The sequence below is a fragment of the Pan paniscus genome, chromosome X, assembly GCF_029289425.2.
Source record: "Pan paniscus chromosome X, NHGRI_mPanPan1-v2.0_pri, whole genome shotgun sequence".
Lineage (NCBI taxonomy): Eukaryota > Metazoa > Chordata > Mammalia > Primates > Hominidae > Pan > Pan paniscus.
In genome coordinates, this window is record NC_073272.2 from 4,930,661 (window position 1) to 4,952,873 (window position 22,213).

A 22,213-nucleotide genomic window follows, 5' to 3' on the forward strand; every position below is an offset into this window, starting at 1 on the left:
ATTATATTATATAGAATATCATATTCTAATATATTTCTATGTCTTGTTATTTATAACAGTTACACTATGAAATAAAGGCTTTTCACAAAGACAGAGGCTAGTTCCAGCTATGTGTGTGAAAATGCTGGAAACTTGTTTTTCCTCTCCAAACAGGGGCTGATTCTCCTTCCCAAATGCCCTTAAAAGAGTTTTTTTTTTCAATTTATATTGTCACTATGCCAGCCTATGAGAGTGCACATTTTACCTCCACGCTTCCCAAGAATTGCTGTCATTTTAACAACTCCTAATTTGATAGCCACAAAGGGATATGCTCTTCCTGTCTCCTCCTTCTCCTCTTCCCTTTCCTCTTCCCTCCCCTTCTCCCCCTCTTTCTCCTCCTCCTCTTCTTCTTCCTCCTTTTCCTCCTTCTCTCCTTCTCCTCCTCCTTTCTCCTTCTCCTTCTCCTCCTATTCTTCCTCTTCCTTTCCTCCTCTTCCTCCTCCTCCTCTTCTTCCTCTTCCTTTCCTCCTCTTCCTCCTCCTCCTCCTCCTACTCCCCCTTGTCCTCCAGCCACCTGGCTCCAGGGTGGATTTTTGTGCCTGCTCTTGTTTCAGCAAGGAGGACATCAAGGCAGATTATCTTTCTCTGTTTGAGAATGTATTAAATGCAGTATTTTCTGTAGAAAAATATCAGTGGTTATTTTTTTTCCTATTAGTTTAAATACTTGCCTAATAAAAGTCTCACTTTTCCAGAATCAACAATAAAAAAATAAAACTGCAGTGGGTTTAATCCAGTCATCTGAAAATCATTTTTTATCTCTTCCTTTAAGTAGTTACTTAAAATGAACCTCAACCTCCTACCATCATCCAGAAAGGAAGATAGAAAATGTTTGTACACATAAGCTATTTTTATAATGATTCAAAGCCAAATCTTGAGGAAAAACTATAAACTTCAACCCCTCAGCCAGGCCCAGAAAATGTATGATTGCATTATGTTGACATATTTCACAAAAGCTTATATAACATAAAATAATGAAAAAAGACTGTGTGAGCCTTCTGTTTTACATGGAAACTGTTAGATTTTTCGCTTGCTTGTTTTTTCTTATTGTCTTAAAATTCACGTTGCTGAACATTAATGAAAAATAGCTTTGCTTTTTTTCTTCCAAAAGCCACATGTCCATATTTCTTTTTCGTAACAGAAAGTTGAAGCTAGATTCCACTAACAATGCTTCACTATTCCCCAACCTCTTTATGGCTTTTTTAAAACATAAAATATACTTGTTTAGAAATCTCTTAAATGATAAAGAGGGCTAAGAGTCTTAAGATTGTGAATAGGGACTTGTAGAAAATTGTAATGTATGCTGTGATTAATAATCCAACTAAATTGTATCAGGGACACTTGCCTGGGCTGCAGACGACATTTCTCTATCACTTACTTGTGGGGAGAACTTCAGTTGGTACATAATCCCATGAACCCTAGTACCCTAATCTGGAATAAAGAAATAATGTTCAGCCTACAGTATTGTTATACACTTTAAATGGCAGTATAAGGGAATGCTTTTACAAAATTATAATTCATTGTGTAAATTGGAGTTATGCTATTAATACCATTGCATCAAAGAAATAATAATCATCATCCTCAAAACAATAATAGATGGTATTTATGTATCATTTCTATGGGAGCCTTTCACAAATATTATTTCATTTAAACATGACAACATTTTGTGGCTTTGTGGAAATATTCCATGGGTAAAATAAACCTCAGTCTAACAGAGGCACACCTTGATAAGTATTGCTTTCTGATGTCAAGAGCAAGAGTGTTTCTCAAGAGGTATGGCAGCAGTGAGGATAAGAAGATAAGGTATAGTATGATAATAGCCTTTGTGGACACCCACTGAAGGTGCTCTGAATTCATTCAAGAACTCAAGTTCTTCCCACCTTGACTTCCCCATCCCCTAGTTCCTTATAATCCCTTTATTGAGTGGGGAATGAGAACAGAGAGGTAGAAAAGCATCCTTGCTTCTTTACTCCTGAGCCTAGAAAGGACACACACCATTGATGGGAATTCATCACATTCACCCCATTGGTGGGAATCCATCACATGACTCCACCTCAGAGCAAGGGAGCATGGGAAATGTAGTCTTTGCCTCGGGATCTACATTCAATATGGCAGGCAGTGCGTGGCGCTTGGTGGACAGGTAGCCACTTCTGCCTCAGGGCAGTTGCATCGCCATCAATGTTGCAGGTCAAGGAACTGGGCAATTCAATTACTGGGAGTCAGATGTAGGTCCAGGCTACATTATGGCAGAACTGCTTCTTTAACACATGTTTTCTTTTGCACTCAAAAGGGAGGAATGTGTCAAACAAAAAATAACCAAGATTTCTTTTTAATTTATTCTTTGTGCTTGAAAATGTCCCCCAAATTATGTTTTCCCTCCTACATGTGACTGTTTGGATTATCCATCTCTCCACTTGGAATCCCATCTCTTCATTTCTCCATCCGTTATTCCATAACTTCCAAAGAGAAATAGAAAAAGACTTTTAAAATAAGAATGAACAATTCAGGCCACATTAAGATGTGTCCAAGAAGTTGGATAATATTCACGAGTGTGAATATTATCTTTTACACATAGGAAGCTTTTTATAAACAGATGACAGACATGTTCAAATGAAATTCTTTAACTGGGTTTAATGAATCCTAAAGGTGCAAGGTATGCTATTTTTATGGTGTGGACTAAAACAGGCAGCAGTAATTACAGTGTGAGATTTGGGTAAGTGTTTTGTGTAATAAAGGAGTTAGCAGGTTATTTTTAAATTGATTTAATAGTAGTCTCAAAAATGAGTCCCTCAATCTTGAATCTATTCATACACACACATACTCATACACATACATATAATTTTATACTTATATTTTATATTTATATATGTTTTATATTATATACTATATATTCTATCTATCTACTTATCCCAGACTAATAATTATTTTTAAAATGGCTCAAATAACATATATTCTGAGGCTAGTTTCTCTTTAGAAGGAAAAAATACTATTTAAACCAGTGCATTAAGATGCCAAATAATTCCATTTGGAAAGAAAATTGTTCTTTTGGGGGAGTAAACTAAAATGTCAATAAGACTTTTTGACTTTGCAAAGGTTGGAGTGTGTCCCAGTGCTGGTGTGCACGGAGCAGCTTCAGGCAAAGTAAGGATGTTGATGGCTCAGCTCAGCATAGTGATTGGAATTTGAAGGTTTACTGCTACCATTTGGGGGAACAAAATTTTGGAGCTTCAAGCAAGATTGGATTTAAAGTTCTTAGAATGAAAGTAAGGAGGTAGAGTGAAGTCTACAGAGACGCCAGCTAGAACAGAAGTTCTCAATCTTGGCTGATCATTAGAATCACAGGGATCTTGCACAAATACCAACACCCAAAACATTCCCTAAACTAATTAAATCTGAATTGCTAACAGTGGGGTAAGGGGAAGAGAGAGATGTTATCAGACATCAGATTTATTCAACTCTTACGATGATTTCAAAGTGCATCGAAAATTAAGAACCACTGATGAGATTTATCAGGATTTGACATTTCCATTGCTTTAAGGAGTGGTGATATTTGAAGTTTTATTGTCCCCATATGCCCCATCCTATATGATATTGCCTTTCATTATCTTCTATCCCATATTCGTGTGACAAGGTTGTACAGAGGTTAAGATGATGGAATGTAGAGCAGAAACTTCCTAGGTTCTGAAGTTCTCATGGAACAGAAGAGTAACATGAATATAAAGCACAGACTTTCTAGATTTAAAGTTCTCATTAAGAAGGTAGGAAGATGGAATAGTAATTGTACCATCTTAGAACTGAATGACCAAAGGCAAGCTGTTCAAACTCACTGTGCCTCAACTTCCTACTATGTAAAATGGGAGCAGTGGTATTGGCACCAACTTTGCAGGGTGGTTGTGATAATCAAATAAGTAATATATGGAAACTGGCCAAGACTGTCAAGACTCTACATAGATACCAATTATTATCATCAGTATTGAATTTGGAAGATGAAAGAGAGAAGATGAATTTGAGATTGGGACAAATTTAGCCAGTCATTGAGACAGAAGGCTTCCAAGGTCATACGTTGGCAGGTAGAGTTGATGGAGAATTTTGCCGGAAGCTGGAGATTGAAGCAAGAGGAGGCACATTGCAACCCAGTGGCTATGAGAACAGTTATTCACCTTTCTCCCACTGAAGCACCTCAGAATAGGATGTAGCTATGGGCTTTCCGTAGTCTTTGGGAGAGTACCAAAATCATTCTACTGGCATGTTTAAGTGAAGGGCAGAGGGAGGACCTGAGTCATTTGGGTGACATATATAATGAGCAAAGGCAGTTTTTGAGAATTCTAGAGGCAGTAAAAGTTAGGAATGTAGGAGAAAGTGGTATAACAGGGAATATTAGTTTTTAAATCACCATCATAGAAAGGTCAAAGGCCATAAATGTGTGAAGGGATAAAGACAGGAGATAGAAAATGATACACCTGAGAGTTATACACATAGCTGCTCACCGAGCCTGGAAGACCCTCCCCATACCCAGCTTCTGAAAAAAATATATTAATAAAATAAACTTTCAAAAAAAGAAAATTAACCAGTACCATTATTTTTACATGTATCAACAACTGATAATTCTCATCTAATTGTTTTCATAATCTTTGTCCTTTGTACATACATCATTTGATGCTTATCTTATCATGTTACAATTAATGTCTGAATCTACAACTTGTGTTGTAAGTTCACTGGGATACAGGAATCCCATGCAATTCATTTTTCATTTCACTGTCTGACTCAGTGCTTTTCCCATGCTATGTCTCAGTAAATGTTGACTGAATTCTGAGAGCATGGTGAGAGTAAGAAAGACAAAGAAATCTTTTACAAGGTGTATGATTTTCATTTCTAGTTTACCAAGCATGTTTCAAAAAGGTAAAGCTTTATTTCCAAAGGGAAGCTTTTGCAAAATTTTACCTCTGCTGATGTCCAGTCTAAGCCTGCATGGTCTGAAAGTGCAACGGCCAAAGGGAGAGAGGAGTAAGAGGAGTGGCCTTGCAGTTGATAAACAGGATGATGATGATGATATCGATGATGATGGTGATGATAGTGATGGTTGTGATGGTTGTGATGATGACGATGATGATGATGATAGTGATAGTGAGAAAAGTCTTTGATAGAAGGTCACAAATGTTTGGGTGACAGTAAGAATCCTTCTTGTGTTAAAAGATGGAGTAAAAAATGAAATGGAAGACTTGAAAGGTAGCCGAAGCCCTTGTTTACTAATCCAAAGTGATGGAGTTTATTATGTAAATTTAAAGATCCAATCTGAGGATTTTTGACTGAAGTAGCATGACTGGAACTCTAGAGCAGAAGACTAGCTTAGTGGTATTGTGTGTTGAATGCATTAAGGTGAAGACTTTAGTAGGCAACATCAGCAATAATCCAAGTGAGATCTCAAATTTGGTATCAGCACCAGAGCAGTGATAGACCAGGAATAGGGAGAAATAGAAGGATAAGATCTATGTTACAAAGGTATCTCAACATAGCTTGGTGAGTGATTGAAAGGAAAGCAAGAGAGAATAAGTGTCATAAAACATTCTAGGTTTATGAACTGAAAGAGGTGGTGGCATTAACAGAAATAGCAAAGGAGGAAAAGTTAAATTTGGAAGAAAGATGGTGTATACGTCAGCTTCTGCTGCAGTAACAAATACTCCAATTCAAAAATAAATGTGCTTGTGTGATAGGAAGGCTGCAGGTCAGTTACAGCTCAGTTGGGCTCTGCTGGGTTCAGCCAGGCTGGCTTCCTATTTTGGAACCAAAATAAACATTTCCTGCTGCCCTCATGGAGGAAGGCAGGAGGTACAGGGTTAAGGAATGTCTTGAGTCCTCCGCCTGGATAAAATTTATATCATATCCACTTACATTTCACTGGTCTAAACATGTCGTATGGTCATGAGTGAATCTGTATAATTTCCTTCTTATCTGAGGAAGCAGCTCATTGGGAACATGATCTAATTTGTCCCAGATGGTGAATGCAGTTCGGAACACAGTGGAAGATTCTAGTGAGGAGACAGAGAGAGAGAGAGAGAGAGAGGCAGCAAGTTGCAGAAAAACAAGGAGAAACGGAACTCAGGAAAAAGTTAGAAACATAAGTAAAATCCCTTAATATACAAAAGTTATGGTTGAAGCTAGTGAGATTCATGAAGGAAGAGAGAAAAGACTGGACTGAAGATAGAAAAAGAAGAAAATTGGGTAAATAAAAGTTGAGGAAGAAAAAAGACATTGGAGTATAAAGAAAATCAACAGTGACAGTTATGGTGGGACCCTACCGTAGAACAGATATAAAGAGTAAAGGAATATGTAGAATTTCCACATTGTTCTCAAAGGTCTCTTGGTCATAAAAAGCTTAGACAATATCATGGATGTTTGCATCATGGTTCTACTCACTTGCCCACATGTGCACAGAATTGGGCTACTATGAAAAGCTCGTATGAAGATCACCCTTGCTTTTCTTACATGCTGTAGTTCATTTTAGTGGGTTTCAGGTGGGAAGGGAGAGATAATAAAGGCAGGAATCATTTCCTATCCTTATGGCATTCTACAACCATCACAAAAACCTAGTGTGGGTTTTAGGTGGGAAGGGAGAGATAATAAGGGCAGGAATCATTTCCTATCCTTATGGCATTCTACAAGCATCACAAAAACCTAAAAAATTGTATCCCTGAAGATAGCCAGCAGATAAGCATAACATTGGGTTAAATGACAGTGGTTGCCTTCCTGGAATCAAAGAAAAGATGATAGTGGGAAAGGAGCATCCTTATTTTTGAGAACCCATGATGTGGCAGACGTGAGATAAGAGTTTTATACCCCAATCTAAGGATTTCCAGTTTTGCCAGCCTTCCAGGGACTATCCTTAATTAAATGACGGCATACATTGAGTCAAGTTGAGTGTCAAGCAGATTTGCGGTCTTTCCCAGTACTTCAAATAGTCCACAGGCACTGTTTACCTTCTTCTTCTGGATTTTGATAATCTTTCAGATCTTTATATTACGTTTATTCAGGTTGTTGTTTTTCCCTCTCAAAGTCTTCATCAACAGAAGAGAAAGCAGCCATCTTTCTTCATGTCCCAACACACCACCAACCCAAGGTTGCTTTGTGTCACAGAACTTTACCAAAGTTATGCAAATATTGGAGAATGAAAATTGTGCATAAGTGGGAACAAATTAAGAAGGAATTATAACAGTCCACGTGATCCTTATTACTGCCATAAATCTCAGAATTCAAGGCTTTCCCCAGAGGAAGACAAAATAAAGTCAACTTCATAATCATCTCCCAGCCAAAGAGAAAATTCAAATGCCTTTATTATAGCCACTCAAGACATTTTTTAGTACCTACCATGTTCCAGGCACTGGCCAGGTCAATGTGCACACATCACTGAAGAAACTAGACAAATGTCTTCAACCAGGCATTGTGAGTAGTGGTTCTCTTCTACACCAGCTTTCCTGTCACCCATTTCCCTGGTCTACTTCCTGTATATCTTCAGCTCTGCATGGCAAGGAGGACATCCCCAACAGAGCTTCTATTAGCTGGCTTGTTACTGAAGTCAGCAATGGGACAGGTTAGCAGGAGTTTGGAGGAGAAGTGGGAGGAATGGAAGGTGGGTGCATCTCGTCTGTTTCAGCCTTGGGCAGCAACGTTGCAGCCACAACTGATATATCTTCACTCTGCAACTCACTCTCTGGGGTGCCTACTGCTCTAGTTGGGCTCCTCAGCCCTTCCTTTCCCTCTGCAGACAACACCATATAGTAATTCCCCTTGACTGAAAATACTCTGACTATTTAGCCCCTGAAGCTTTTTCTATTTACCTAATTAGAAAGCATCATAGAGTGTTTGCTAAATCAAAAAAGGTGCGTTTTTCTTTCAGATAATTTATGCTACCCTACCAGGGAGTGGACACAGCTTCAGTGTTTTTCTTCTTCTTTTTTAATGGAACTTTCAAGTTTTGTCCCACCAGCTATATGCAGTGGTTTTCCCAATGACCCGGTAAAGTGAGTGGTGTCATCCCCATTTGACACACACAAAGAAACAGAAGTTTAAGTAGATGACATCTACACTACCACAGCTATTAAAGAACAGGACCTAAATTCAAGCTTGTGTCTCATTCACTTGAAATCTTATTTGGTCAGCCATGTTTTCCCAAAGCTCCCTATCCACCCAAAGCCTTGTTTGATTGGCCATGTTTTCCCAAGGCTCTTCATTCACTCAAAGCTTTGTTTCAGGGACCGTGTTTTTCCAAGGCTCCTAATCCACTCAAAGCTTTGTTTGATTGGCCATGTTTTCCCAAGGCTTTTCATCCTCTCAAAGCCTTGTTTGATTAACCATGTTTTCCCAAGGCTCCCATCCACCCAAAGCCTTGTTTGATCAGCTATGTTTTCCCAAGACTTTCCATCCGCCCAAAGCCTTGTTGATCGGCCATGCTTTTCCAAGGCTCCTCATCCACTCAAAGCCTTGTTTAATTGGCCATGTTTTCCCAAGTGTCCCATCCACTCAAAACCTTGTTTGATCGGCCATGTTTTCCCAAAGCTCCGTGGTTAGGCACAACACAGCACAGCACACACGTTGGTTCTAGTTTTGGTTTCTAGTTTTGGTTCTGCTACATGGCTTAGGATGCATAAGCTGCAGCTGAAGTTGGATGGTGTAGGATTGGACTTATACCAGTGCTTCTATCCTACACTATTACAGTGGTCATATCTAAGCACGCTTCTTCAGAATTCAACTCTCCCAAGAGTGGTTGTGATGCTTAACTTGAACGCACTTTGGAAACCATTGCTCTTCAAAGTACTGGAGAAATGACAGCAATAAATATGAAAATAACCAACATATACTGAGTACTTGTGATTGCACAGGATTTGTTCTAAGAATCTCATCTTCTATTTTCACAATGGCCTTATGAGGTAAGTGTTCTATAAGTTTCCTCTTTTCCACAAATTTGAAAACAGAAGCATGCAGAATTTCAACACCACACCAAGGTTCTAATGTCTTCATGGGGGGAGGCACCACACAATGTGGCACAAATTAGCACAATAGGTTGCCCCATAGAGGGTTAAATCATAAGAAATATGTGATGAATCACAGTATAGTTTTGCCAAACCACTTCAGGAACAAATGAGTTCCAGCGCTAAAGATGCCACTTCCTCATCACATTCTTGCTGCACTTTGTACTCACCCAGGCTTCTCTCTCAGAGATTCTGATTTGTAGGTCAGAGTCTGGTGTAACAGGTGGAATGGTGGCCCCCAAAGACATGTCTATGTCATAACCTCTGGAACTTATAAATGTGAACTTATTTAGATAAGATATAATTGACTTAAGTATCTCAAAATGAGATCATCCTGGATTAGATGAGCCCTAAATCTATGGACACATGTCCTTATAAGAGACAGAGGACTGGGAGGCTGAGGCAGGAGAATCGCCTGAACCTGGGAGGTGGAGGTTGCAGTGAACAGAAATTGCACCACTGCACTGCAGCCTGGGCAACCAGAGCGAAACTCCATCTCAAAAAAAAAAAAAAAAAAGAGAGAGAGAGAGAGACAGAAGAGGAGACATAGAGGAGAAGGCCACATGGAGATGGAGGCAGAGACTGGAGTGATGTGGCTACAAGCCCAAGGATGCTTGGAGCCCACAGGAGCTGGGAGAGGCAGCAAGGATCCTCCCTTAAAGCCTCCAGAAGGAACTGGATACAAATGGATTGAACCATAGTCTCCCAAAAAGATATGTCCATATCCTAACCCCAGAACCTGTCAATGGAACCTTATTTGGAAATAAAGGCTTTGCAGGTATACTTAAATCAAGGATCTCAAGAAGAGATCATCCTGGATTAGTGTGGCCCTAGATCAAATGACAGGTGTCCTTCTAAGATACAGAACAGGAGACACGGTGAGGAGTAGGCCACACGGAGATGGAGGCAGACAGTGAATTGATGCGGCCTCAAGCCTAGGGATTCCTGGAGCCTCCAGGAGCTGGGAGAGGCAGGAAGGATCCTCCCCTAGAACCTCCAGAGGGAGCGCAGCTCTGCGCACACTTTGATCTCAGACTGCTGGTCTCCAGAACTGTGAGATAATCAATTCCTGTTGTTTTAAGCCACCAGTTCTGTGGTCATTTGCAATCTCAGTCCCAGGAAATGAAGACACTTGGACATGAGGATGTTTAAATCAATCCAGGAGATGATAACATAAAGCCAACAAGAACCAAAGGTTTCTTGTGTTCTAACAAGGTTAGAACACACACACACAAAATGCTGCTAAAAAGGAAGCTGAACAGCCTCTCAGGATGAAGGTAAACCAACGTTTGTTTTTTTTTCCAAAACAGAGTCAGTTTGTGCTGGCCATCCAGGAACTCACTAACACTACCCCTCTTAGTTTCATCATTAATCTGTTACTGAACTTCCACCTCCAAAAGACTTGGATCCTTTTCTTATTTTTGGAGACCGTCTTGCTCTGTCACCCAGGCTGGAGTGCAGTGGTGCGATCTTGGCTTACTACAGCCTCAACCTCTCAGGCTCAAGTGATTCTCCTACCTCAGTCTCCAGAGTAGTTGGGACTACAGGCATGCACCACCACGCCCAGCTAATTTCTGTATTCTCTGTAGAGATGGGATCTTGCTATGTTTCCCAGGCTGGTCTTGAACTCCTGGACTCAAGCGATCTGCAGGCCTTGGTCTCCCAAAGTTCTGGGATTACAGGTGAGACTTGAGTCTTAAATGACAGAAGTGCAGAAAAGGATCTTGTGGGGTTCAGTGTCTTGCAGATTGAATTCAGCAGCAGGGTTGGGGTCTTCCTCACCTTGTCCCACATTCAGCCAAGCTTCATTGAAACAACAGCTGCCTTTGCAATTACAAACCAGACTTCAAGGACTAGAGCCTGGTTGAAGTTTTGTTTTTCTGTGAGGGCCTGAGAGTAATTAAATGGTGACAATGGACTGTTAGCTAGGGATTTTGCTTGTGTCCACAGATTTACAAGCACATATACCAGATGTTAGAACTTATCCATTTAGGGAGAAAAACAACAACTATCTTCTAGTTATTATAGTATTTACAAATAATGATACAGCCATATGTGATTCTGTTTAATGATCCGCTCAAATCACACACCTTCGTGTTCTGGACAAACTGGTTTAAATGGCTCTTATTTTACCTAAGTCATGAGGTGCTAAGTACCTCTCATTATAACCATCCCTACAAGAAAATTTTAAATATTTGCATTTATTTCTTAGGGCGTCTGTAACCAATCACCTCAAAATAGGGGCTTAAAAGAAATGAACTCTCTCCCAGCTCTGGAGACCAGAAGTCTGAGATCAAGGTGTCTCAGGGCCATGCTCCCTCCAGAGGCTCTAGAGGAGGATCCTTCCCGCCTCTCCCAGCTCCTGGTGGCTCCAGGCTTCCCTGGGCATCACTGTAGTCTCTGCCTCCATCTCCACGTGGCCTTCTCCTGTGTCTGTGCCTCCTCTTTTGTCTCTTAAACAGACACCTGTCATTGGATTTAAGGCCCATCTAATCCAGGATGATCTCATCTCAAGAGCTTTACCTTAGTTACACCTGCAAAGACCCTATTTCCCAAATAAGGTCCCATTTCCCAGTTCTGGGAGTCAGAATATGGGCATATATTTTGGGGGCCACTGCTCAATACACTACAATTGTATGCAGTTCCCTCTGGATGTTCTAGGGGAGGATCCTTCCTGCCTCTTCCAGCTCCTGGGGACTCCAGGAATCCCTGGGCTTGTGGCCATGTTACTCCAGTCTCTGCCTCTGTCTCCACGTGACCTCCCCCTCTGTGTCTGTGTCCCCTCATCTGTCTCTTATAGTGACACTTATTGCATTTAGGACCCATCCTTATCCAGAATAATCTCATTTCCAGATCCTTCACGTGATCACAACTGCAGACTCTTTTTCCAAATAAGGTTGCACTGACAGGTTTCAGGTAGAGATGATTCTTTTGCAGAATGTTATTCAACCAATTACAATATCCTACCACGTTCAACCCCAAATGAAACACATTTTAGACTCTAGTCCAAATATGTCTATTATTTTTAAAAAATTATTACTTTTTAATGTTCAGAAACAGGGTCTCTTTATCACCCAGGCTGTAGTGCAGTGGTGTGATCATAGCTCACAGCAGCCTCAAACTCTTGGGCTCAAGTGATCCTCCTACCTCAGCCTCTTGAGTAGCTGTGACTATGGGCCTGCACCACTATTACGTTTTATCTATCACTAGATCCAAGGTCTCCTTGCTTGAGGCTCAAACTTTCTTCATGATGTTTTTGCCGCCAGGAGAACACGTCCTCCCATTTGTCCATATCATTCTGCCCAGCCATTCTTCTATTCTTGACTCCGTAAAAATGTTATCTCAGTCATCAAAATGTAGCTCTTTCTTAATGGGACTACAATCCCACCTGGTTTTTTAATCCTCTAGAATCTGAATGCCCTCTGAACCACTTTTAATGTTTTCAAATGCCTCTTCAGCCCATCACGTCATGTGAACGCAGAAGTTTGGGTTGAGAGGATGTTTTTACCATTTTTTTCCAGGTAAAATTGCACCAAGGTATGTCCTGCAGAAACATTATCTACACCTAGGAGAATTTACCTCCCCAGATCTCAGTTTCCACATCATGCGCTGAAGCAGGCTGTCCAAATGAACGTGTTTCTAAAACCCTTTGCTGCATGTATTTATCTAGCACGGTGTTTTCCAACCAGGGACGGTACAGCCTCATGGGGAGAATGTGGCTATGTCTAGAGACATTTTTGATTATCACACTGGGGTGGTGGATGCTCCTGGCATCTGGTGGGTGGAGCCCAGGGATGCTGCTCAACACCCTACAGTGCACAGGACGGTCCCACCACAGAGAATTCTCCAGCCCCAGATGTCCATAGTGCTGAGGCTGAGAAATCCTCAGCATGAGAAACTCTATTACCCATCCAGTCATCCATCATCTATCTATCTATCTATCTATCTATCTATCTATCTATCTATCTATCATCTATCTATCTATCTATCTATCTATCTATCTATCATCTATATCTATCTATCTATCATCTATATCTATCTATCTATCATCTATCTATATCTATCATCTATCTATATCTATCTATCATCTATCTATATCTATCTATCATCTATCTATCTATCATCTATCTATATCTATGTATCTATCTATGTATCTATCTATCTATGTGTCTATCTATCTATCTATGTATCTATCTATCTATCTATTATCCATCCATCTATCACCCATCCAACCAGCCATCATCTATTTTTCTATCTACCCCTCTGTCATCTACCCAATTACCTATCTAATTCACCCAACCATCTATCATCAGTCTATGTATCTATCCATCTATTGATCATCCATTCAACCATTTATTATCTGTCATCTATCTATAATTCATCCAAACATCCATCATCTATTTATCTATATACCTATCTATCATCCACCCAACTATCCATCCTTTATCTATCTGTGTATCTATCATCCATCCAACCATCCATCATTTATCTATCTATCTATCTATCATCCATCCAACCATCTATTATCTATCTACCTATCTTACTCCTTTCCATATCTATTATCTATTTATATCTATAAATCATCTATCTGTATCAATCCTTATCTATTTATGTCTCCTATCCATATCTATTATCAACCTATCATCTATCACTTTATATCTATCAATCATTTATCTATCTGTCATCTATCTACCATCTATCTATCACTTATCTATCTATATCAATCATCTGTCAGTTATCTATCTACCAATCTAATCTATCGTTTATGTCAGTGGCTCTCAGCTAGGAGCAAGTTTGCACCCCCTAAAGGGGCATTTGGCAATGTCCAGAGACATTTTTGGTCATCACAATTTTGGGGGGGTGGGAGGGTACTAGTATCTGGCGGGTAGAGCCCAGGGATGCTGCTCAACACCCTACACAGGACACCCCAGCCCAGAGAATCATCCAGCCCCAAATGTCATTCACGTGCATTTTGAGAGACCCTGCACCATCTGAAGAGCCTGTCTATTGAGGATAAACACTCCAAGCACCACCTCCTCCTCCACCTCTTTGCCTCCTCAGGCCTCTCTTGATATCCAGCACACAGTAAGGGCTGTGCAGACATATTTAAGCAAATAAGTGGATTCATGAATGAGAGACAGGCTCTATGCCTCCCACAGAGTTAAAAAAAAAACTGCATTCTTTAGTTTCAATGACCAACATTCTTTAACAATTGGCGACAGTGCATTTCTTGAAATGCTGACAGTCATATTTTTCCCAAATGTTTATCTTGTTTGCCTTTTTCCTTCCTCTCAGGGGAAGCAAAAGAAGGACAGTTTTGCATATTTGTGGAACACCAGTACATGTATTTCCAGATGTCACTTTGACAAAAATTAAAAAAGAAAAATCCTGAAGGATTTCCTAGAGCACTGCTTCTCAGTCCCCACACTGTCTTGCTGCATACTGAAATTGTCACTACATGCAAGTGACACTCAAACCCTGCCTGCCAAATCTGTCATCAGAAGCATTGCCTTTGACTCAGTTTCCTTGCCTGTTAAAAATGTGTAGAGAAGCTAATCATTGAGAGAAAGTGAATGAAAGCAGTTTTTTCAACTGCTCTGATGGAAACCCAAATTCATGAGACCCTCTTTTGTCCTTGAAAATAGCATTGTCATCACTGCCCGGTTTTTGGGAGAATATTATTTTATTATCAAATGTACAGTATATTGACCTTAAAAATACAGTAAAGCAGTCATGGAAATAACAGGTCTTGTATTATTCATGGGCACAAACTGACTCATGGCTGGGGAAGAAGCAGCCACCTTAGACCAGATGGACAAGCCAGATACTGCAGAGAAGTTTCTGGGCTTTTTGGGGAAGACTCTAGATTCAATTCTGTAAAGTTATGATGCAGTTTTCTCCTTCCTCTCCTCTCACCTCCTCTGAGCACAGCTTTCAACAAAAACTTTGCATACAAGGAAATCTAATATCGCAGCCTTCCCCACTGCAGGGTTCCTGGAGAAGGTAATATAACAGTGGTGACTGAATTTGAAGGAGGTTGGAGAGAAATTTTTTAAACTTATATTTCCATGTCTGCTGTAATGTATCCAAGTCTTGTAAAGACCAATAATTTATTAATTTTAATAAGACAGAAAGTATTTCTCCTTCTAGTCTCATCGTCTGATTTGAAAGGAAAAAAAAATATATATAAAACATTATATAAAAAGTGAGTTCCAGGAAGAAATGTTTTTCTTTTTTCATATAAAATGGTAGCTGTATGTATGTAACTCTGAATTAAAATATATATATATATCAGTCACTCTGGTTCTAAATCCTTATTGGGCAAGCTGGAGTTTTGAAGTGACAGAGGAAATAACTGAAAGATGACTTGTCAATCTGGAACAAAGTCTATCATGTAAAAACTGCAGCAGGTTAACTAGGTGATGCGTCTTCAATGGGGTAGTGAGGTGTTGTTCATGTCTATGGCTTATTTTGATGAATGTTCCTCAGATATCCTATGCACGCTTATGAAGGCAGTCGAGTGGCATTTGCAAAAAAAGAAAAATTGCAGTCAGAGCACAGACACCCTGAATGAAGCCCCTGGCATGATGTAAACACAAAAAAAAAGTTCCCAGCAAGGCTGAGCCCTCCTTCTCGTGTCTGCATTGCTTCCTTTTCCCAACAATTGTAGATCAAGATCAACCTCAACTTGAAACCCACCAGGGGCCACCATGCACTGTGACACATTATTTAAGAGCTCCGATTCCCCAACCTGGCTTCCCTTACAAACCCCGCTTTGTTGTCAGTTCCTAAGCAATCATTCTGGAATCCACATTTCAGAAGACGTGGATGTAAGTTGTTTTGGAGTCACTGCCGAGAATGTTTTTTGCCATGCACTTGTAGAAGCCGGCATCTCTCTGTGTGGCATGCTGGATGGTCAGTGATCCCTGGGGGTGAAGAAATCTGTTTCCATACAGACGAGCCTGAACCCCTGCCTTCAGATGCGACTTATCCGGTAACTCCCACGTGATGTCAGCTTTGGGAATCCCCATAGCCATGCAGTTCAGTTTCACGGTGTTCCCGGGCCGGGTGTAGATGACCGGGGTGGGCTCGCTGGTGATCCGGGGAGGATAGGCGATCACAATCACGGGGATGCTGGTGACCGAAGGGCCGTACTCCGTCTCCATCCTGCATACATAGGTACCCCTGTCAAACACCGAGGCCTCACGAACCGTGAGGGTGCCATTGTGCAGAAGAGAAACGCGTCCCAGGGTTTGGGGGCCCTCCAGATGCATGCCATTGGGGAGCGTCCAGGAGAAACGTCCCTGCCCAGCCCCGGGAGGGGTGCAGGGGAGCTTCAGGGTCTCACCATTGATGATGCTGACCAGGTTATGATACTGCTTGTTTGCTTCTGGCTTCAGTCCCACCTTCAGGGAGACCAGCCTCTCCGTGTGGCCAGCGGCATTGCGGGCCACGCAGCGGTAGGCCCCAGCGTCCACCGAGGAGAGACCGCTAATGTGTAGCATGCCGTCAGCCTTGTGGTAGAAGCGCTGCAGCTGCTGTCCACTCTGCAGATCGGTGCCATTGGGAAGGACCCACACCAGGCTGGGTGTCGGGGTCCCCGCGGCAGAGCAGTTGAGGCTGATGGTGTGGCCCGCCATGGCTGTGATCTTCTCGCTGATCGGGTCGTGGAAGATGGGTTTCTCCATGGGCTCCAGGACAGTGAGCTGCACGATCAACCTCGCCTCCCCTCCCTCGTTGCGTGCCATGCATACCAGCTGGACGGAGTCACTCTTCCTCAAACTCCTGATGTCCAGGGAACCGTTGCCATGGACAGTGATCCGGTTTCCATAGTATGGAGCTGGCAGAACCACACCCTCGGGAAAAGCCCATAACACCCTCGGGGTGGGGATGCCTTCAGCTTTGCAGTCAATCAGTTTCCGACTGCCCCCGGCTGCTATCTCCCGCACAGTGGTGATGGGGTTGGGGTTACCGTTGATCTTGGGTGGCTGGACGTTGACGTGAATCCACACCGTCTTCCTATCCTCTCCCGCGCTGTTCCTGACCAAGCAGGTGTAGTTGCCGCTGTCAGAACGCTGGGCTTTCTGAATAAGGAGAGTGCCATCTTGGTATATCTGATACTTCTCAGAGGAGGTGGGGATCACCTTGTTGGTTGGGGACAACCAAGTCACCTTGGGCATGGGTTCTCCTTTGGCCTCACAGGCTACAGTGACCACGTCTCCATAGGGCACCTGAACCGCCAAGTAAGTCTTGTTCCGGATGGTGGCGGGCGCTGTCACCACCTTGACTCTGACTCTCATCTCGTCCTTCCCGACCTGATTTTCAGCAAAGCAGGTGTAGTCTCCTTCCTCCCTCATCCCCACTTCGTTAAAGTAGAGTGTCCCATTGTTGAAGACGACATAGCGCTTGGTGCGTCCACCGCTGTCATCCGACTGCATGAAGGAGTTCACCAGACTCCCGTCTGGGAGGCTCCAGGAGATCTCGGGATTGGGAAGCCCGGTGGCCACACAGTCCACTTTCAGGTCACCCCCGTAGAAGACTTTGTGGTCGTTCTCCTCCTTGTGTTCAATCTTGGCCGGTTTCATCACCACATCCACCTTGAGCACCACGTAGTCATCACCAACCTTATTTCGAGCTACGCACAGGTAATCTCCAGCATCTTTGTCCGTCACTGATTTCACCACCAGGGTCCCATTGGCAAACACCTTGATTCTGCTATCAAAACTACAGAAAAAAAGAAAAAGGAGTAAGATGTCAGTTTCCCAAATGCTCTAGTGTGGCATTAGGTCTCTGGAATAACACAAAAATAGGTGTTTCTGTGATGCATCAGCTCAGGTGGCTGCTATTGCAAAATGCCCAGTGGTTTTTACAGCCTGGAGAAGGTTGTGGAAAGTGATTGACTGCAAATAAGAACTCCCTGTTGAATCTGATGTTAGGCTGGCCTGACCATGGGTTCAAGGACATGAAATGTAGTCAAAGACGTCAATCCCATTCCTGCAAGTGTGTGTGGATCAAGTATTTGCATGGTAGTCATTGCAGAGGTCAATGTAAAAACAAAATCAGATAAAATGCTGCAGTCATGGAGATGGTGATGAATCTGGGTCAACCTTATAAAGATGTTAAATTCTTCCTGGAGAAAATGCTTTAGACACGGTTTCTACTCTTGGCAATTTCTTTTTTCAAAGCTGTTGTATCCCAGTTTTGGGCAAGAGTCAGAAAAGCAACTCTAATAAGGTCATGTAATTATGGTTATGCCCAGAGTTTCAAGGTGAGTTTTAAGGCTAAAATTGGGATCTTCAGAAGCTGGCCCTATTGGTGTAACAGGTTTTCTAGAATTTGTAATTAAAGCTGAATAACACTCACTAGCTAAAACTTCAAGGCTGGTGTGTCATTCTTCCCCATGAAGTCCAAGCACTGCCGAGTTAATAATTACAAAAAGGTTTAACAGAGGCAAACTAGAAAGGATGATAGGAAAATCTTCATTATGTATGTAAGAGTTTTATAAATACTGAAGTATCCTTTAGTTATTCAGAACTAATATGTTGAATAATCCAGTGAAAAGATTGAGAAAGTTCTCACTTTTAAAATTGCCCCTATTGAATTCTCAATTACACATACATTATAATGGGAGCCTTCATATTTCCTAAATACCACACTTTCTTTTTTTTTTTTTTTTAAGAACTGAGATCTTGTTTGTCACCCAGGCTGGAGTGCAGTGGTGCAATCATAGCTAACTGTAGTCTCGATTTCTTGGACTCAAGGGACACTTCCATCTCAGCCTCCTGAGTAGCTTGGACTACAACAATACACCAATATGCCTGGATGGAGTTTTTTTTATTTTTTATTTTGTAGAGAAGGGATCTTGCTATGTTGTCCAGACTGAGTTTGAACTCCTGGACTTAAGTGATCCTTCTGCCTTGGTCTCCCAAAGTGCTGGGATTACAGGCATGAGCCACCATACCTGGCAAGACTCCATTTTTCTAATGGCATGTCTAAGACACTGTCATAGATCTTTTAAAATAAGCCCAGTTGTGATTACATTCAACCTAATCATTGTAATAAAAGCAATGATTAACAATGACCATATACACTGTTTTGTGGGCCATGAGTGAGAATCAAGTCAATGTAACTTGGTAAGGAATTTAACAGGTGTGGGACAGGCAAGGACATTTAAATGTGCCTTGGAATTTGAATCCAAAAATGAGTATGGTAGCATGTGTCTGTAAACATTCTGAGGCTTCCATTAACAGTGACCCCTAGCCCAGTTGTCATCAGAATCAACTGAGCAAATCTCAAAGCCACAGATGCCTGTGCGTCGTGAGAGATTCAGCTTCAAGAAACGAAGCTCTGATATTTGTTTTTGTTTTTGTTTTTTGAGATGGAGTCTCGCTCTGTCACCCAGGCTGGAGTGCAGTGGCCTGATCTCCGCTCACTGCAACCTCTGCCTCCCAGGTTCAAATGATTCTCCTGCCTCAGCCTTCCGAGTAGCTGGGTCTACAGGCATAGGCCACCACGCCCTGCTAATTTTTGTATTTTGAGTAGAGACGGGGTTTCACCATATTGGTCAGGCTGGTCTTGAACTCCTGACCTCAAGCAATCCACCCACCTTGGCCTCCCAAAGTGCTGGGATTACAGGCGTGAGCCACTGCGCCTGGCTCAATATTTGTATTTTTAAATAGCAGGGCAGAGCCTGCTCTTTGACAAAATGCACATGGTTTGTTCAATTACACTTTACTAAGAATATAGTCAGAATTTACTAAGAATGAAGTGACAGAAATAATGGTTTATAATTTATTTAAGATTTATATGGAGACATTAATGGAATGACTCAAAAATCTTACTGGAACTGCATTCTTATACTGTTATCCATTCAAAATTGCCTCCACCATGCCAAATTCAATGGAAAACAGTTCTCTATGTGGCAGCACATCTGCTAAGCTGGAAGGCATTCCTGGGTAAATTGGGTACATGGCTCTTCTGGATTGATTGTGCAAGCTCTTCAGGGCACCACCCAGCCATCTAAAGTATAAAATACAGGCAGGGAAAAGGCACCTCAGCCCTTTTCCTGAATTGAAAAGAGTCCTGGGAGGCCAGACACAACTGTGCAGAAGAAAACCTTGGACGCTGATTTTGCTCCTACCCTGGGGAGGGACCCACGGTGAGAGGCTTTCCTGCTCGAGCTACTGAGTGCTGAAGACAGCACAATCCGGGGGTTCTCCACCATTGCACTGTGAATTTAGTTGGACTCCATTTTACCTTTCCTCTACTATCTGGGTCCTCTATTTTTTGAAACGCTTATTAAAGAGATATTAGCTCTTTCTTTGTATCTAGCTCAGGGTTTTTCAATCTTGGCACTAGGGACATTTGGGGCTAGAAGATTCTCTGTGATGGGGCCATCCTGTGAACTGTAGGGTGTTGAGCAGTGTCCCCGGACTCCACCCACCAGATGCCAGTAGCATCCATCCCATCTGTGATAACCACAAAATGTTGCCAGACACAGCCAAATGTCTCCTGGGAGTAAAATCTCCTTGGTTGCAAACAACTGCCATAGCTAGCTAGCTAGATAGATGAGTAGACAGATAGACAGATAGATACGGATGGATAAATGGATGGATAGATGGATGGATGGATGAATAGATGGATACGTAAGAGATAAGAATGAATGGATGGATAGGTTAGGTAGATAGACATGGATGGATGGATAAGCAGGTATATGGATAGACCAACATTTTCATACTAAGATAGGGTTTCTTGGCTTCAGTACTAGGGACATTTAAGGCTGGATGGAGGATTCTCTGTGGTGGGTCTGTCCTGTGCACTGTAGGGTGTTGAGCAGCATCTCCGGGCTCCACCCACCAGATGCCAGTAACATTCATCCCATTTGTGACAACCAAAAAAATGTTGCCAGACATAGCCAAATATCTCCTTGGAATAAAATCTCCTTGGTTGTAAACAACTGCCATAGACAGGTAGGTAGGCAGATAGATAGATAGATAGATAGATAGATATGGGTGGATGCATGAATGAATAGATACATAAGAGATAAAGATGGATGGATAGGTTAAGTATACAGGAATGAATGAATGGATAAATAGATAGGTAAATGGATAGGCAAAATCTTACATGCTAAGACAGGGTTACTTGACCTCAGCAGTAGTAACATTTAAGGCAAGATGAATGCTAATCTGGGGTGGGGTGTCCTGTGCACTGTAGGGTGTTGAGCAGCATCCCAGGGCTGCAGCCACCATATACCAGAAGCACACCCTCCACCCCAGAGTCATCATGACCTAAAATGTCTCCATACATCACCAACTGTCCCTTGGGGACTAAGGAACACCTGATGCCTGGTTGCAAACCACTGCCATAGATGATGGATGGATAGACAGACAGACAGACAGACAGATGATAGATAGATAGATAGATAGATAGATAGATAGATAGATAGATAGATATAGATAGATGATAGATAGATAGATAGATAGATAGATAGATAGATAGATAGATGATAGATAGATAGATAGATGAAATAGGTAGAAGGATGGATAGATGATGGATAGATAGATAGATAGATAGATGATAGATAGATAGATAGATAGATAGATAGATAGATAGATAGATAGAACCTTTCATGCTAAGACAGAGTTACCTGACCTCGGCACTATGGACATTGAAGGTAGGATGGATGACTATCTGTGATGGGCCATCCTGTGCACTGCAGGGTGTTGAGTACCGTCCCTGGCCTCCACCCACCAGATACCAGAAGCACCCACTGCCCCATTTGTGATAATCAAAGGTGTCTTCAGATATTGCCAAGTGTTGTCTTGGGGCAAAATCACCCTTGGTTGAAAAGCACTGCCATAAACCTGTATATCTGGGAACAGTTGGCACTTGATTAGAAGGTGGCTTGGCTTTCTTCATAGCCCAAGTACATTTTTATCATTTCAAGTGCACTATGTTGGTGTGGTAATGATGCTTTTAAAACAATGTATACACTTTGACTGTATCAATAATGCCATATTAAAATAAAGCCTAACACGTCTATGTATTTTGTTGAAATCAATAATGGAAATAGAGGCAAGCTGAATTGTTTGTCCTAACATTATAGTTAAACATATAATCATTAAAACAAGAATTTCTTGGTTCATTTATCCTTT

General features: G+C 41.7%; 1 protein-coding gene across 1 annotated transcript in view; it reads right to left on the reverse strand.

Moving 5' to 3' along the window:
• Nucleotides 1-14,723: 14,723 nt before the first annotated feature.
• Nucleotides 14,724-22,213, reverse strand: part of MXRA5 (matrix remodeling associated 5) — a 38,733-nt gene continuing 31,243 nt past the window's right edge. Inside the window, exon 7 of the mRNA XM_003823344.5 lies at nt 14,724-17,783. Within this exon, the coding sequence (XP_003823392.3) occupies nt 15,875-17,783 (1,909 nt within the window). The 3' untranslated portion in view covers nt 14,724-15,874. The remainder of the gene's footprint in view (nt 17,784-22,213) is intronic.